This window comes from Artemia sp. Qi Xiang Cuo, chromosome 7 (assembly GCF_049724085.1).
Source record: "Artemia sp. Qi Xiang Cuo chromosome 7, ASM4972408v1, whole genome shotgun sequence".
NCBI classification, from domain to species: Eukaryota; Metazoa; Arthropoda; class Branchiopoda; order Anostraca; family Artemiidae; genus Artemia; species Artemia sp. Qi Xiang Cuo.
The window spans coordinates 42,724,925-42,741,137 of record NC_142800.1 but is presented as its reverse complement, the minus strand read 5'-3'; the positions used below and the strand labels follow the sequence as shown (position 1 = coordinate 42,741,137).

The following is a 16,213-nucleotide window of genomic DNA, read 5'->3' as shown; positions in this document are numbered from 1 at the left end:
ATGGGTATTAAGACCGATCCACCATTGGCTTCGACCGGTTTGAGCCTATGTCAGTGAAAAAATGCATTCTTTTCTGTTTAGTGTTATTGCAATTACAATATTGCAATTGCCTTGTTTTACTGTGTGCCGTTGCAAGTTATCTCTGATTGGCCAGGTTAGCTTTGTCACCAATCTTCTTCTTTTTTTTAAGCTCTAGCAATTTGTTTCCTTTGTAATAGACGCATTAACATTTATCTTTCAGATAAGTTTTGTAGGGCTTTATGTCAGTTTTTCCCATCAAAACAACGTCCTCCTTACGCCTTGTATTCTTGATTTTTTTTTTTTTTTTTTTTATTGCATTTTATCTTGGTCACTCAGGGAGATTTTTAAAGCATTGGTTAGCTTAATCGGATTTATGCTATTATTTTCTTTGCTAAATCTAATAGCTTAGATCAACAAGCTATTTTACAGCTTCACAATAAAAATTAACCATTATTTTCATAACATTCTTGATTAAGCGATTTTTCTTGTTGATAGTAGATTTTTACACTACACAGATCTGCTTAAGTGGTTTTTTAATGCGTCCCTTGGGTTAATTTTGGAGGATTTCCCTCGCCTGTGTGTAGGTTTGGAATGTTATATAAGCAAAAAAAAAGATATTCAAAAACCGAGATTGTGAAATTCAATCCTAATACAATTTAATACTGGATGTAATTCTTAACCCATGTGATAAAAAACCCAAGGTTAATCCTGTTTATGCAAATTCAATATTGGTGAAATTTGTTCAGACTAAGCAACGAAGGAAAGAGGGGGAGGGGTTTTACTCAGGTAAACTTCAGCTGAAGGAAATTCAACCTAAACAAAATTCACCTGACCAAAGATTCGTTGTAAAATTGAGATTTGTTTCCTCTATAAGGATCTTTAGAACTAAACTCCATTTGCATGCTTGCGCGCGCCTCTGTGGGTGCAAATAGAAGCGCAAATTGGATAGATTTTGATAATTTATATCCTCTATAAATACAGTTTCTAGTTTCTATAGCACCAAGAAATAAGTCAGTGCGATTTAGTTTTTAATGTCAACGGACCTGAATGGAACAACGAAGGAAATTAGCTAGTAATAATGTGAAAAATTTGCGTTTTTTAGCATCACTTTAAAACTGTAGTTTTCTTTGCTGTCTTATATTGTTTTATGCTCCGTATGATTGAAACAGTGTCGTAGCCTATGGTTTATCTGTAAGATTTTATTAAAGTATGCAAAAATAAAAGGAGTATAAAAAAAAGTCTAGAAACATAAAAAAATGTTTTCTTTCAGTTCTCCAAGATAAGAAAAATGTACCTCGGTACAAGCATGCTTAATTAAGGTTGAAATTTTCTTTTAGGGAAGAAGGACTTCCTCATACCATCGCCAATAAACCGAGCTAAAAAAAAAAAAAAAAAAAAAAAAAAAAAAAACCATTGACCTTGGTGAATGTGTTAGAAGTGGATTTAGCGGGAGTTCAAAATAATCAAACATTTTATTGTTGGCTTCCGCCTTTCAAATTTAGTAAAACTGTAAGGTGACACCTCCTCCCACCTGCTTTCCATAAGTTACATTATACTGAAATCAACTATTCAAAATCAATTTTATGATAAGTATTGAATCACTACACGAGAAAGGGGTTTAAAACTACATGCTTAATGGAAAGTGGTCAATTTGTCCAAGATCAAGTCCATTTAATGATAATTAAGAATATACAATAGCTACGAAGTGTGTTTTCCGGTACAAAATTACTCATTCTTGATTATTTTTTAGGAGAAAATTCGAGGAGTCGATACCGTACAACATATAAGGCTAAAGTACAGCACGCTTTGAAACCTATGCCTAGTATTTTGTTGGAAAATGAAATTAATAGTGATAAAGAGCCAATTGATGAATTGCCGGTCGTTAAACTGTTCGAGGCTCCGGAAGAGCCAGATATAGACTTGAGTGAAAAGTGCAAGGAGGAGGGTGCCTTCAGCGACGTAGAAGATAGAATGGCAGAACTTTTTAATGATAGCTCTAAAATGGAAGAAGTTCATAGCTCTTTGGAGGCATTTAAACACGATCAAACAACACTAGAACTTAAAGATGTTCTGGAAACATGTGGGATTGCCCCTGAATCTGAAACAGTGGGTGTTCCGTCGGAAGAACTTCTTCCTGAGAATAATGTGAGTGGAAATCCGGGAGTTATCTATGTTGACGAAGCCGGTGAAGTCATTCCTGAGTCTCAATTAGAGTTTCTAAGTAGTGGAACTGAAGGGTATACATTTATCGAAATGACTGATGAAAATGCACCTCCAAGTGAAGAAAGTGGTTTTTATTTGGTCCAAAAAGGAGATGATAATAAACTTGTGGAGTCTGGCTATCAAGAAGAATCCCCAGTTGATGAGGACGTGGGACCAATTGAAGAAGGAAAACAACATATTAAAGAGGAAGTAATGTTTGAGTCTAGTAGCTTTCAATGTGAAATATGTGGCTTAGGTTTTGTTTCTGAGAGTGACTGTACAAGACATGTGGAGATGCATCAACGGGTGGAGAGTGCCCCTACAAAATAGTACTGTTTTATTGATTTCCACTTGTGAAAACCTTTACTTTTGTACAGCTAAATTATGAAAATGTTAATCTTATAACGAACATTTCATTCAACATTAAATTTGTATGTATTCCTTTGTAATTAACCGTACAGAATATAAAGTAAATGCCGTTTAAATGTGTTTCTTGTCGAAGGTGCATGTAGTTAAAACTTTAACCATGGATTTTGCGGTCAGTAAACGTCCTGAAAAATTTCCAGGATTTTTTTCTGGGGGGGGGGGGGTACAAAAGTATTTTCTCGGGAGTGGGGGGTTACAAAAAAAACGCATTGAAAATATCTTGATATTCAGTTTTATTACGTTTTTACGAGTCGGACAAAATCTTGGCGGTGGGTGGGGTCAAACCCCCTAAACCCCTGGATACAGCTTTGGGATCTGATGTTTAAAAAAATACATTTTTCGATCAATATATCCTTATGCAACAACTCTTTCAATGTCCAGAAGATCCTTCCTAAGAGAGAGATATTGATCCTTTTTGCATGCAAGTCTATTTTGAAATCAATTGGAGGAAAGGGCATGTCTGCGCTGGGAAGGAGGGGGAACCCCTTTCTCCGCCTCAAGATTTATTAGAAGGACTTACCCCAAAAAATTAGAAAATGTGGCCTCAACTGAATCCTTTGTTTCTTTAACTTCCCCCCCTTCCCTGAGGAAGCTTTGAACCATCTTTTCCTACGAATTGAATATTTTTCCACCTGTGGGTGAAGATGTAGAGAGAAGGCAAATTTAGCGGTTCCAGACTAAGTACTCAAGTTTCTTACCTTTTCCAGCATACCCGTCTTGACTAGGGCTGAAATTGGTCAGCTACAAGGAGTCTGTAGGACAACAGGTATAAAAAGATATTTCAAGCCGTAACGTATACTATTTTGCGAGGGCCGAAGATTTTGTCAGGTTGTACTCCCTTGTGATGATTGGAAGTAAACTGGACCCTGGTTGTAAAAGTATTCAGGGAAAATAATGGCTTCAATTACCTGTTTGACCTCCTAATGTGATTGGCTAAGTGTTACTGACCCTTACCAATTAAATAAAGTAAGATTGTTTTCGGTTGACTATTAAGAGACAAGTTTATGTTTGTTATAGGGACTTTCTACTCTTAGCAAATGAAGGTAGTTACTTACGCGCTGTATGAAATTCCTCTGCTTGCTGGACAAATTAGACTTCAGCGCATAAAAAGAAGAGAATGCAACACCTTCTATTAATGAACAGTCCATGTTCGTACTTGTTATTTTAACGCCTTTGCAGTCCATTAAGAGTCTCAGATAAAAAAAAAAAAAAATTGTATACTTCACTTATTACCGTCTTAACAGTTGTCTTTTTCCTATTAGAGGTCATATATTATGAGACTGCTTTGACATATTCATACTTGGAAAATAAAAAATGGATATTACATAGAAAGGTATGTAGAAACTTTTATATGCGTAATTTTTTGAGACTTCATTTATTATGCATAGTTATATTGTTTTTGATTTTTGATGTTTCGAAAGTTTAACCTGGTATCCAGCACAGAATTCATATTCGTTCGTTCTGAAATTTCTAGATTAAAGTTATATTTATTACTTTACGTATTTTCTAAAAGGCTCCAAGTGTGAAAATACAAAATTCGGTGAGTGGTTACACCTAAAAACAGAAACATTGGTTTTTTGACAATTATTGCCAATACAGAAAGCATTGACTTTCATTGTCAAATTTATGCTAAATAATATACAAAGAGTGAAGAATTATACAAAAAACTAGCGAAAATCTTAGCGTTTTTGTCCTAAGTAGCTCTTTTGTTTCAAATTAACTAATTTTTTTGTTTGCAAGAGCCTAGCCAGATGTGGATCACATCCAACTATAGAAAATGCATTTGTTATATTATATATGGTATTTCTTATAAAATTGGAGAACCAAGTTTACACCCACAAACAGGAAGGGGGAAAAGCGAGATTTAAGGGGATTGGGAGAGAGGCTCCTGAATGATTCATAGTGATTTTTTTATTGATCCAACGGCCAGGTCTTGAAAGAACTTTTTTACATCATACACAGGGTTGCCAACTGGACATATTTTATGTCCAAAGGACATATTTCTATGTGCCTGGACATAATGACATAATAGGGCAAAAAATGGACACATTTGGGACATAAAGTGGACACATTTTCCAAATTTATGACGTAAAACAAATTACTTTCATAAAAAAATGTCACTCATCACCAAATGAGTGCTAAACTTTTATCTACTTATTTTTTAAGCTCTGTATTTATTTTCCGGGGTTGCTTGATCTTCCCTGAAGCAAACTTTCTGAAAATGCCTTCAAAATTCTTTCACCTATAAATGGTGTTATTAGCCCTGATTTTTACTTCCGGCTTCCGAACGTCACACAAAAAGCTCAATGAAAAGTTAACAAAATGAAACCTTTCGATTGTTGATGGTCTGAAATCAAAACTAAACCCAAGTTGTCAAAAACCCGGGGTGAATTCCTTCAGTTTGAAAATTTTCATCACGAGAAAGGAGCTGAGAGAAATTTAAGTAAGTAAAAATATAATGTTAGGTGATATAGCTCAATTGTATATATATATATATATATATATATATATATATATATATATATATATATATATATATATATATATATATATATATATATATATATATATATATATATATATATATAGTATATATATATATATATATAGGTAAATTTTTCGCAAATCATATTATTGAATTACGAATAAAGTAAACATACCACTCGATGCCTTTTTTATGTTCTTTCCAAATATAATAAATCATTTTTGTCGGAAATGAATTTTACTCCCATCCCTATCAATACGAATTCAGGGCATATATTTGCACATTGCGGGGGGGGGGGTAAAGTTTAAACTTACCTCCCATTTACACCAGAAATAAAATTTACACCCACCTCCCCCACCCTAATGTGCAAATATATACCCTGAGTCGGTATATATAGAGGTGGGGGTAAAATTCATATCCGACAAAAATGATTCTTCTATTCGGAAAGAGCATAAAAAAGGCATCGAGTGGTATGTTTACTTTATTCGTATATCAATAATATGAACTGCGAAAAATTTAGCCTACCGAAAGGTCTCCATGTCTGGTTTCGTTATACAGTATATAGTGGTGGGTACTGTATAATGCATAAGTACCTATATATACATATAGTAGTAAATATATATAGTATACATAAATACTGTATATATTTATTTAGTTTATAATACTATAAAGTAATATATAGTATAAGCCTAAAATTGGGGCTATTGAAGAGGAGATATGTTAATAAGACAGTTCCTATTTTTATAATATGCAAAAATTGTAGTTATCAAACATTGAAATCGATTTCGCTATACTTACCTCCCAGCGCCTCTAATATGCAGACGTATAGATAGACGAATTGTATTATTCCCACATGTTTCCCCGTTTTTTGCTTTCGTCAGCATTTATTTGATTTACGGTTATACCAGTTCAAAAAAGAGTGATGCATGGCAAAATGGATAGAAAATAATGAATTTTTACTATATTTTTGCACATTAAGGAGGGAAAGCATAGTGGAATCACTTTAAAACTATATATATATATATATATATATATATATATATATATATATATATATATATATATATATATATATATATATATATATATATATATATATATATATATATATTTGAGGAGGGGACAGCCCTTTTCATATACGGAATAATCTCTGTTCGTTTTAATTTTTAATATCGCTCCTTAATTTCAGTTAAAAAAAAAACTTGTTTTTTTATTTAATTTCTGAATGTTTTTGAATTAATGCAGGTTTGATTTTTGCTCACTGTACATGAATAATTAAAACGAAATTTGCGTATTAATTTTACTTTTTTGGCTAAATGGCTTTTGCATACTTTTGATCTGACGTATCTTACGAATTAATTTATGTAACCCCTAGTCAATGCCTCGCTCTTTACGCCAAGTTCAAATTTTCTTCCAGTTTTCTAAGAATGGCCCCTTAATCACAAATGTCGTTAATTAGAATAAATAGCTCTGTTGAAACTAAAAAAAAAAAAAAAAAAAAATAGCGCAAAGAGCGAGGTAATGACTAAGGGGCAAACCCAATTATGTGCGTATTAATTTCTGTTTGTTTTAAGTTTTGGTGTTGCTCCTTACTTTCAGTTGAAAAATTTTTATTTAATTTCTTATTGTTTTTTAAATAATACTCGGAAATCTGCCACCTCGATCATAGCAATGTCCCTTCTCCCACGGAAAGATCCTCCCCCGTAAAACCCGCCCCCCCCCCCCAACCACCAGTAAAAAATTGCCCTGAAAACTTCTGTATACTTCCCAATAACCAATAGTATATGTAAACATTGGACATAGTTCAAAACTTACAGACCATCCCCCGGAGACTGTGGGTGTCATCCTCAAAGACATAGTTATTGTATTTTTCGAACATGCTGAACAAAATGGCTATCTAAAAATTATGATCTGGTGACTTTGGGAAAATGTGAGCGTGAGAGGGGACTTAGTTGCCCTCCATTCTTTTTGGTCACTGAAAAAGGGCATTAGAACTTTTAATTTCCGTTCTGAATAAGCAAATTCATCAGTTCTTTGGTCTGCCCTAAGAAAATGTAAGGATACCAAGAACAAAGAAAAAAACAAGGATCTTTACGGTTTTATCCTAACATTATGTGACCTGCCACACTCTTCAGCAGCTGCTGAAAGACAGTTTATGCTACGTGGTAACATCAAAACCAAATTACGAAATGGCCTTCTAATGCAAACGACTAGTTGTTTAATGCATGTCATGCAACTAATTTGGCGTTCCGGAACTTTGCTGGAATCCTGGATTATACATTTTGAAATACGCAAGAAATACTCCGATTGACAAATAGCTAGCAAAGGAAAAAATAAGGCTGACACTCATGCTGAACATAATTTTCAAGATGAATTCTCGCTAGAAGACTAATCTTAAGCTCCCGCAAATTATTTTTAGTGTTTACTTGTTTTTATAAATTTTGTGCTTTTATTAATTGTTTTTTTTTTTCGTTTTCAATATATTTGATGTTGACTGGCCGCTTTGAAAGATGTTTCCAAAGCGTCTTTTGGTCAATATCCAATTGAAAAGAAAAATAACCTCTGGGTTCTAAGATTTCAAGATGGACATATTTTGGACATATTTAAGAGGAAATATGGACATATTTTGGCTAAAAATGACATAATTTTGGATACTCAGGGGACATATTTATGGACCGAAAAGTTGGCAACCCTGATCATACACCACCCCAATCTTATTAAGGACAGCCTGGAATATCCATTCGACTAAACGTTGTGAGTATTTCCATTTTACCTTAAATGGTTAATCTGTACAATCCCGACTCGTTGATGTACTTTCACAGACGAAAACGATTAAGAAAAAAAAAAGCTAACGATTTTGGCGATCAGTAATGATTGTGCATTATTGGTGGCATTGTCAATAAAAAAGAAATTATGATTTTACTTTGTTTTATATTTTCACCAACAAAAGTGCATAATCAAAACGTCGACAAACTTTAAAGTATCAAGGATACTAAATATGTAATCTGATTGTTTAAATTGGCTAAGCGGGAACTCTCAGCCACAAACGTCTTAAAAAATTAGGAAACTCAATTTCTAATGAAAAAGACCTCCATGTGTAATTATGTAGTTTTACACCTAGATGGCACCAAAATTTGAAAATAAGCAATGTGTATGAAAAATCAGTGGGAAAAAATTGCAAAAAATGTATCGTCATAGAGCTCTAGAAACTGTAACTTTTCTGATTGCTATAGCAAAAGACAAATCCTGCCATAAATCTAAGCTGTGGATTAATATGGATATTAAGATTAAACACTTCAAATTATTAGGTAGATGACAAAAGCATATTTATAGAAAGAAACGTTAGGCTATGTCTATCCCTTGAGTTGACTAGTCAAATATAAATGGAATCCTTACTTTCTTCTGGTTCAAACAATATCACTCGTATTACTTAATTTCTAAATTTCCCCACTAGCCTATATCTATACAGCAGCTCTATTGAACATAACAGTTATACCAATCTATTGATTGTTGTATTGCTCAGCGATCACCTGCACATAAATTGGGCGTTACAATCCTTTGGTTGGGCTTCTTTGTAAACAAGAAAAGTTTCCGCTTGTTTCAATTTACGATCCAGTGTGGCAACAAGGGAAAGAGCTTACAGAACAAAAAAATCTTAGTAACTCTGACTGCAACAGAAAAATCGTATGAAATCCCGGTTGTCAGGTACGAACAGACTCAAGATAGAGCCAAGAGGCAAAAAAATGTTTCTATTTTGATGTCCTTGGTACTGAAAAACAAATTTTGCATGCCTGAAACTATTGGTAAACGATGAAAAGTAACAACTGAAACAAAACACTAAGTGCAAAAGCTATAATGAAAAATATAGGAAACTATTAAGAAAGAATAACTGTTCTTCTTTCTTAATGGTTTCCTACATTTTTATTATAGCTTTTGCATTTGGTGTTTTGTTTCAGTTATTACTTTGTATTGTTAACCAATCGTTTCAGGTATGTAAAAAAAATTCAGTACCAAGCACGTCAAAATAATAATCGGGTAAGGCAAAATAACCCAAAGCAGGAGAATATTGGGGGAACCTTGCTGTTCGGTATTGAGATCATAACCTCGACTACCATATCAGCTGTATATTTTGTCCTCCTCCAGGTTACGGGTGCTTAACTCAGTAAGAGAGTCCAAGTCGTGTCTTCTTTCCCGTGGAAAGATCACATTTTTCAGATTCCTCGGTACAAAACGGCTAATTTTGACACTGCCTAGTTTATATCATCAAGGAGGCACACTTGTGCCTCTTTAAAGAGGCGACCCACCACAATGTTAAGTAATTTCCTAGAGGTCGCAGAGAGACGGCGGTGATTGCATTTTGTAGCCGAAACTCAAACTAAGAAACGCGCAAAATTTCATCCTCCTCCGAATCTATCTTCACGGGGTAAACTGGGCCGGACATTTGAACCCTCACACCTCAGCCCCCCTTTAATGTTGTCCGATTAGGCTGAAATTTAGAGGATAAGCTTTCCTGGGGCCTGGAAGCTTATCCTCGAAATTTCAGCTCAATCTGATCACTCCTTCCGATCACTTTTTATTGTTAAAAAAAAAGAGTTGTGAGAAAGTCAAACTTTAGCGTAAAGAGCGAGGCGTTGAGGAGGGCACAGCCCCTTTCATATACGGAATAATTTCGGTTCGTTTTAAGTTTTAATGTCGCTCCTTACTTTCAGTTTAAAAAAACTTTTTTTTTTATATTTAAAGGCTGCGAAAGCGGGGGTTTGGGGGGCGACAGCCCCCCAACTGTACCTCCTAATCCCTGTACGTTTTAAGGTTCGAACTTGTGACTCAGCCTCTTTAACTCTTTAGAAAACGTAGTTTTTTTCAAATAATGGATTAAGATAAAGACAAGCATAGGCGTTTAAATTGAATCACGGCTTCAAGGGACTGGATAGAGAGTAAGTCGCATTATTTCAAAACCTGTTTTTTATACTTGCGAATAATTGTATTGTGGGAGCAACACTTTGGTTTTGCCCTGTTTTTTTTTTTATCTCTATTTCTATACTGTCGATTTTAGTAAATTACTAGAAATTAGTAAGGGTTTTACCTCTTCGACTTTTAAAAACTGCCTAATTCAAGGGAATCCTGCTGGAATAGCTCATGTCAAGGCATTCCTGCCTCGATATATCTAGCAGATGTATTCTAGACTACCACTTCAGTAGAGTAGTAGGTTCCATTTTTGGGCCTTTATGTTCCTTCCTATGATATTATAGTGCTTTATGTTCTGTCCTGGTATATTCTAAGGGCCTTTATGTTCCTTCTTGTGATACTATGGGGCTTTGTGATCCTTCCCGTACTATTATGAGAGTTTACGTTCCTTCCTATACTATTTGGGGACTTTAAAATCATTCCTCTTCTGTTTTGCGCCTTTACTGTCCTTCCTATGCTATTTGGGGCCTTTACAGTCCTTCCTATGTCATTTGGGGCCTTCCTATGCTATTTTCAAAGAGAGTGAGTATCCTCTCACATGGCCTTATACTTCTACGAGACATATAGGTAAACATTTCTATAGGGCATATGCACCTTTTCAAAGAGATTCAGAGCGATAGACATTTGCAAAAAAGGGGTAATTAGTGATTGGATAATTTTTTAACGTGAAATCTCTGAATAAAATATTTTTGGAGCATGTACTTGACGATGGATAAAAGGTTTAAGGTGATTAGCAATAACGAGCAAGGATCCCTCCACTGGTTCCTGGCAGTAGGCTACGCATATCAAATTGCTGTACTGTGGGTTAGGTAACATGATTAAACACGCTTTTACAATCGGAATTCATTGATTGACCTTTGCAAAAAAGGGGTAATTAGTGATTTGATAATTTTTTAACGTGAAGGGTCAATTTTGGAGGGAAAACAAAAAATGTTCAGAATTAAAAATAAATAGGATCTGCCTCAAGGGCAAGGCTCAGAGGCCCTTCGTTCTCACATTTCTGAGGGCAGGGGGGGTCAATTTTGGAGGGAAAATCAAAAATACTCAGAATCGAAGATAAATGGGATCTGCCTCAAGGGGAAGGCTCAGACGCCCTTCGTCCCCCCATTTCTGAGGGCAGGGAGGGGGGGTCAATTTTGGAGGGAAAATCAAAAATTATCAGAATCGAAAATAAAGCGTGATCTGCCTCACGGGCACGGCTCAGTGTCCTTTTGTTCCCCAGTGGTGAGGGCAGGGGAGGGGGGGGTCAATTTTTACGGAGTGACATCCGAATATACACAGACATAAAAATAAATTGGCTATGCAACAAGAGACAGGCTCAGAGGCCATTTGGTCCCCCATTTATGAGGGCAGGGGAGGGGGGGGGGTCAATTTTGGAGGGAAAATCAAAAATGCTCAGAATCAAAAATAAAGCATTATCTGCCTCAAGGGGAAGGCGCAGCGGCCCTGCGGTCCCTCTTGTGTGAGGGCAGGGGAGGGGGGGGTCACGTTTGGAAGGCAAATCCAAAATGCTCAGAATCCAAAATAAAGCGTGATCTGCCTCAAGGGCAAGGCTCAGAGGCCCTTCGTTCCCCCATTTCTGAGGGCAGGGGAGGGGGGGGGGTCAATTTTGGAGGGAAAATAAAAAAATGCTCAGAATCAAAAATAAATGGGATCTGCCTCAAGGGGAAGGCTCAGAGGCCCATCGTTTCCCCATTTCTGAGGGCAGGGGAGGGGGAGGGGTCAATTTTGGAGGGAAAATTAAAAATGCTCAGAATCGAAAATAAAGCGTGATCTGCCTCAAGGGGAAGGCTCAGAGGCCCTTCGTTCCCCCATTTCTGAGGGTAGGGGAGGGGGGGGGTTCAATTTTGGAGGGAAAATAAAAATGCTCAGAATCGAAAATAAATGGGATCTGCCTCAAGGGCAAGGCTCAGAGGCCCTTCGTTCCCCCATTTCTGAGGGCAGGGGAGGGGGGGGGGTCAATTTTGGAGGGAAAACTAAAAATACTCAGAAAGTTCATTTTGAATTTCTTTCATTAAAATGCAAGAGTTGGAATATTTCAGTAGTGTTTTGTTGTGCTTTACCTTGTCACAGTTACATTCTGTTGATTTTCATAGTTAATTTTTTATTTCTTTCATTGAAATGCAAGAGTTGGATTATTTTAGTAGTGTTTTGTTGTGCTTTACCTTGTCATATTTACATTCTCTCAATATTTCAAAGTTTATTTTGTATTTCTTTCGTTGAAATTCAAGAGTTGAAATATTTATATAGTGTATTGTAGTGCTTTACCTTGTCACAGGTACATTCTCTTGTTTTTTAGATGTTCATTTTGCATTTATGTAGTGAAATTCAAGAGTTTGAATATTTTAGTAGTGTTTGTTGTGCTTTACCTTGTCACAGTTACATTCTGTTGGTTTTCATAGTTCATTTTGAATTTCTTTCATTGAAATGCAAGAGTTGGAATATTTCAGTAGTGTTTTGTTGTGCTTTACCTTGTCACAGTTACATTCTCTTAATTTTTCAAAGTTCATTTTGAATTTCTTTCGTGAAATGCAAGAATTGGAATATTTCAGTAGTGTCTTGTCGTGGTTTACCTTGTCACAGCTACATGCTGATGATTTTTCCAAGTTCATTTTGAATTTCTGTCGTGAAATGCAAGAGTTGGAATATTTCAGTAGTGGCTTGTTGTGCTTTACCTTGTCACAGTTACATTCTCTTGATTTTTCTAAATTCATTTTGAATTTCTGTCGTAAAATGCAAGAGTTGAAATATCTCAGTAGTGACTTGTTGTGCTTTACCTTGTCACAGTTACATTCTCTTAATTTTTCGATGTTCATTTTTAATTTCTGTCGTAAAACGCAAGAGTTGGAATATTTGAGTAGTGTTTTGTTTTGCTTTACCTTGTCAAAGTTACATTTTCTTGATTTTTCTAAGTTCATTTTGAATTTCTCTCGTGAAATGCAAGAATTGGAATATTTCAGTAGTGTCTTGTCGTGGTTTACCTTGTCACAGCTACATTATCATGATTTTTCAAATTTCATTTTGAATTTCTGTGGTGAAATGCAAGAGTTCGAATATTTCAGTAGTGACTTGTTGTGCTTTACCTTGTCACAGTTACATTCTCTTGATTTTTAGAAGTTCATTTTGAATTTCTTTCATTGAAATGCAAGAGTTGGAATATTTCAGTAGTGTTTTGTTGTGCTTTACCTTGTCGCATTTACATTCTGTTGATTTTCATAGTTCATTTTGAATTTCTTTCATTTAAATGCAAGAGTTGGAATATTTCATTAGTGTTTTGTTGTGCTTTACCTTGTCACAGTTACATTCTCTTTATTTTCAAAGTTCATTTTTAATTTCTTTAGTGAAATTCAAGAATTGGAATATTTCTGTAGTGTCTTGTCGTGGTTTACATTGTCACAGCTACATTCTAATGATTTTTCATAACTCATTTTGAATTTTTGTCTTGAAATACAAGAGTTGGAATATTTCTGTAGTGACTCTTTGTGCTGTACCCTATCATAGTTACAGTATATTTAATTTTTGAAGTTCATTTTGAATTTCTGTAGTGAAAAAAAAGAGTTGGAATTTTTAAGTAGTGATTTGTTGTGCTTTACCTTGTCCCAGTTACATTCTCTTAATTTTCAAAGTTCATTTTTAATTTCTTTCGTGAAATGCAAGAATTGGAATATTTCAGTAGTGTCTTTTCGTGGTTTACCTTGTCATGGCTACATTCTCATGATTTTTTATAGTTCATTTTGGATATCTGTCGTTGAAATTCTAGAGTTAGAATATATCAGTAGTGACTTCTTTTACTTTACCTTGTAACAGTTACATTCTCTTGATTTTTCGAAGCTCATTTTGAATTTCTGTCGTAAAATGCAACAGTTGGAATATTTCAGAAGTGTTTTGTTGTGCTTTACCTTGTCACAGTTACATTCTGTTGATTTTCATAGTTCATTTTGAATTTCTTTCATTGAAATGCAAGAGTTGGAATATTTCAGTAGTGTTTTGTTGTGCTTTACCTTGTCACAGTTACATTCTCTTAATTTTTCAAAGTTCATTTTGAATTTCTTTCGTGAAATGCAAGAATTGGAATATTTCAGTAGTGTCTTGTCGTGGTTTACCTTGTCACAGCTACATTCTCATGATTTTTCAAAGATCATTTTGAATTTCTTTCGTGAAATGCAAGAGTTGGAATATTTCATTAGTGACTTGGTGTGCTTTACCTTGTCACAGTTACATTCTCTTGATTTTTCGAAGTTCATTTTGAATTTCTGTCGTGAAATGCAAGAGTTGGAATATTTCAGTAGTGACTTGTTGTGCTTTACCTTGTCACAGTTACATTCTCTTGATTTTTCGAAGTTCATTTTGAATTTCTGTCGTAAAATGCAAGAGTTGGAATATTTCAGTAGTGCTTTGTTGTGCATTACCTTGACACAGTTATGTTCTTTTGATTTTAATAATTCCGTTTGAATTTCTTTCTTTTGAATGAAAGGTTTTTAATTATCCACTAGTGTTTTTTCGTTATTTAAATTGTCAAAGTTAAATTTTCTTAATTTTTCAAAGTTCATTTTGAATTTCTTTAGTGAAGTTATAGAATGGGACTATTTCAGTCGTGTCTTGTAATAGTTTACCTTCTCACAGATGCACTCTCATTATTTTTCAAAGTTCATTTTGGATTTCTTTCGTTGAAATGCACGAGTTGGAATATTTCAGTAGTGACTTGTTGTGCTTTACCTTGTCACAGTTACATCCTGTTGATTTTTCGAAGTTCAATTTAAATTTCTCTCGTGACATGCAAGAGTTGGAATATTTCAGTAGTGTTTTATTGGTCATTTACCGTGTCACAGTTAGATTCTGTTGATTTTCATTGTTCATTTTGAATTTCTTTCATTGAAATGCAAGAGTTGGAATTTTTCAGTTGTGTTTTGTTGTGCTTTACTTTGTCACAGTTACATTCTCTCAATTTTTCAAAGTTAATTTTGAATTTCTTTCGTGAAATGCAAGAATTGGAATATTTCAGTAGTTCCTTGTTGTGGTTTACCTTTTCACAGCTATATTCTCTTGATTTTTCAAAGTTCATCTTGAATTTATGTCGTGAAATGCAAGAGTTGGAATATTTCAGTACTGACTTGTTGTACTTTACCTTGTCACAGTTACATTCTCTTAATTTTTCAAAGTTCATTTTGAATTTCTGTCGTGAAATGCAAGACTTGGAATATTTCAGTAGTGTTTTGTTGTGATTCACCTTGTCACAGTTACATTCTGTTGATTTTCATAGTTCATTTTGAATTTCTTTCATTTAAATGCAAGAGTTGGAATATTTCAGTAGTGGCTTGTTGTGCTTTACCTTGTCACAGTTACATTCTCTTGCTTTTTCGAAGTTCATTTTGAATTTCTGTCGTAAAATGCAAGAGTTGGAATATCTCAGTAGTGACTTGTTGTGCTTTACCTTGTCACAGTTACATTCTCTTGATTTTTCGAAGTTCATTTTGAATTTCTTTCATGAAATGCAAGAGTTTGAATATTTCAGTAGTGTGTTGTTGGGCTTTACCTTGTCACAGTTACATTCTCTTTATTTTTCTAAGTTCATTTTGAATTTCTTTCGCAAGCTGCAAGAGTTGGAATAGTTCAGTTGGGTCTTGTCGTGGTTTACCTTGTCACAGCTACATTCTGATGATTTTTCAAAGTTCATTTTGAATTTCTGTCGTTGAAATGCAAGAGTTGGAATATTTCAGTAGTGACTTGTGGTGCTTTACATTCTCACAGTTACATTCTCTTAATTTTTCAAAGTTCATTTTGAATTTCTTTCATTGAAATGCATGAGTTGTAATATTTCAGTAGTGTTTGGCTGTGGTTTACCTTGTCACAGTTACATTCTGTTGATTTTCATAGATCATTTTGAATTTCTTTCATTGAAATGCAAGAGTTGGAATATTTCAGTAGTGTTTTGTTGTGCTTTACCTTGTCACAGTTACATTCTCTTAATTTTTCAAAGTTCATTTTGAATTTCTTTCGTGAAATGCAAGAATTGGAATATTTCTGTAGTGTCTTGTCGTGGTTTACCTTGTCACAGCTACATTCTCATGATTTTTCAAAGTTCATTTTGAATTTCTGTCGTGAAATGCAAGAGTT

The 16,213-nt window shown here is 34.7% G+C and overlaps 2 protein-coding genes across 2 annotated transcripts in view; both read left to right on the top strand.

Moving 5' to 3' along the window:
- The window catches only part of LOC148950295 (uncharacterized), a 50,236-nt gene extending 47,544 nt beyond the window's left edge, over positions 1 to 2,692 (top strand). The window contains exon 7 of the mRNA XM_089091541.1: positions 1,772 to 2,692. Within this exon, the coding sequence (XP_088947667.1) occupies positions 1,772 to 2,553 (782 nt within the window). The 3' untranslated portion in view covers positions 2,554 to 2,692. The remainder of the gene's footprint in view (positions 1 to 1,771) is intronic.
- A 7,749-nt stretch (positions 2,693 to 10,441) lies between these two features.
- LOC148950294 (U3 small nucleolar ribonucleoprotein IMP3) overlaps positions 10,442 to 16,213 on the top strand; it is a 29,329-nt gene continuing 23,557 nt past the window's right edge. Inside the window, exon 1 of the mRNA XM_089091828.1 lies at positions 10,442 to 10,463. Within this exon, the coding sequence (XP_088947954.1) occupies positions 10,442 to 10,463 (22 nt within the window). The remainder of the gene's footprint in view (positions 10,464 to 16,213) is intronic.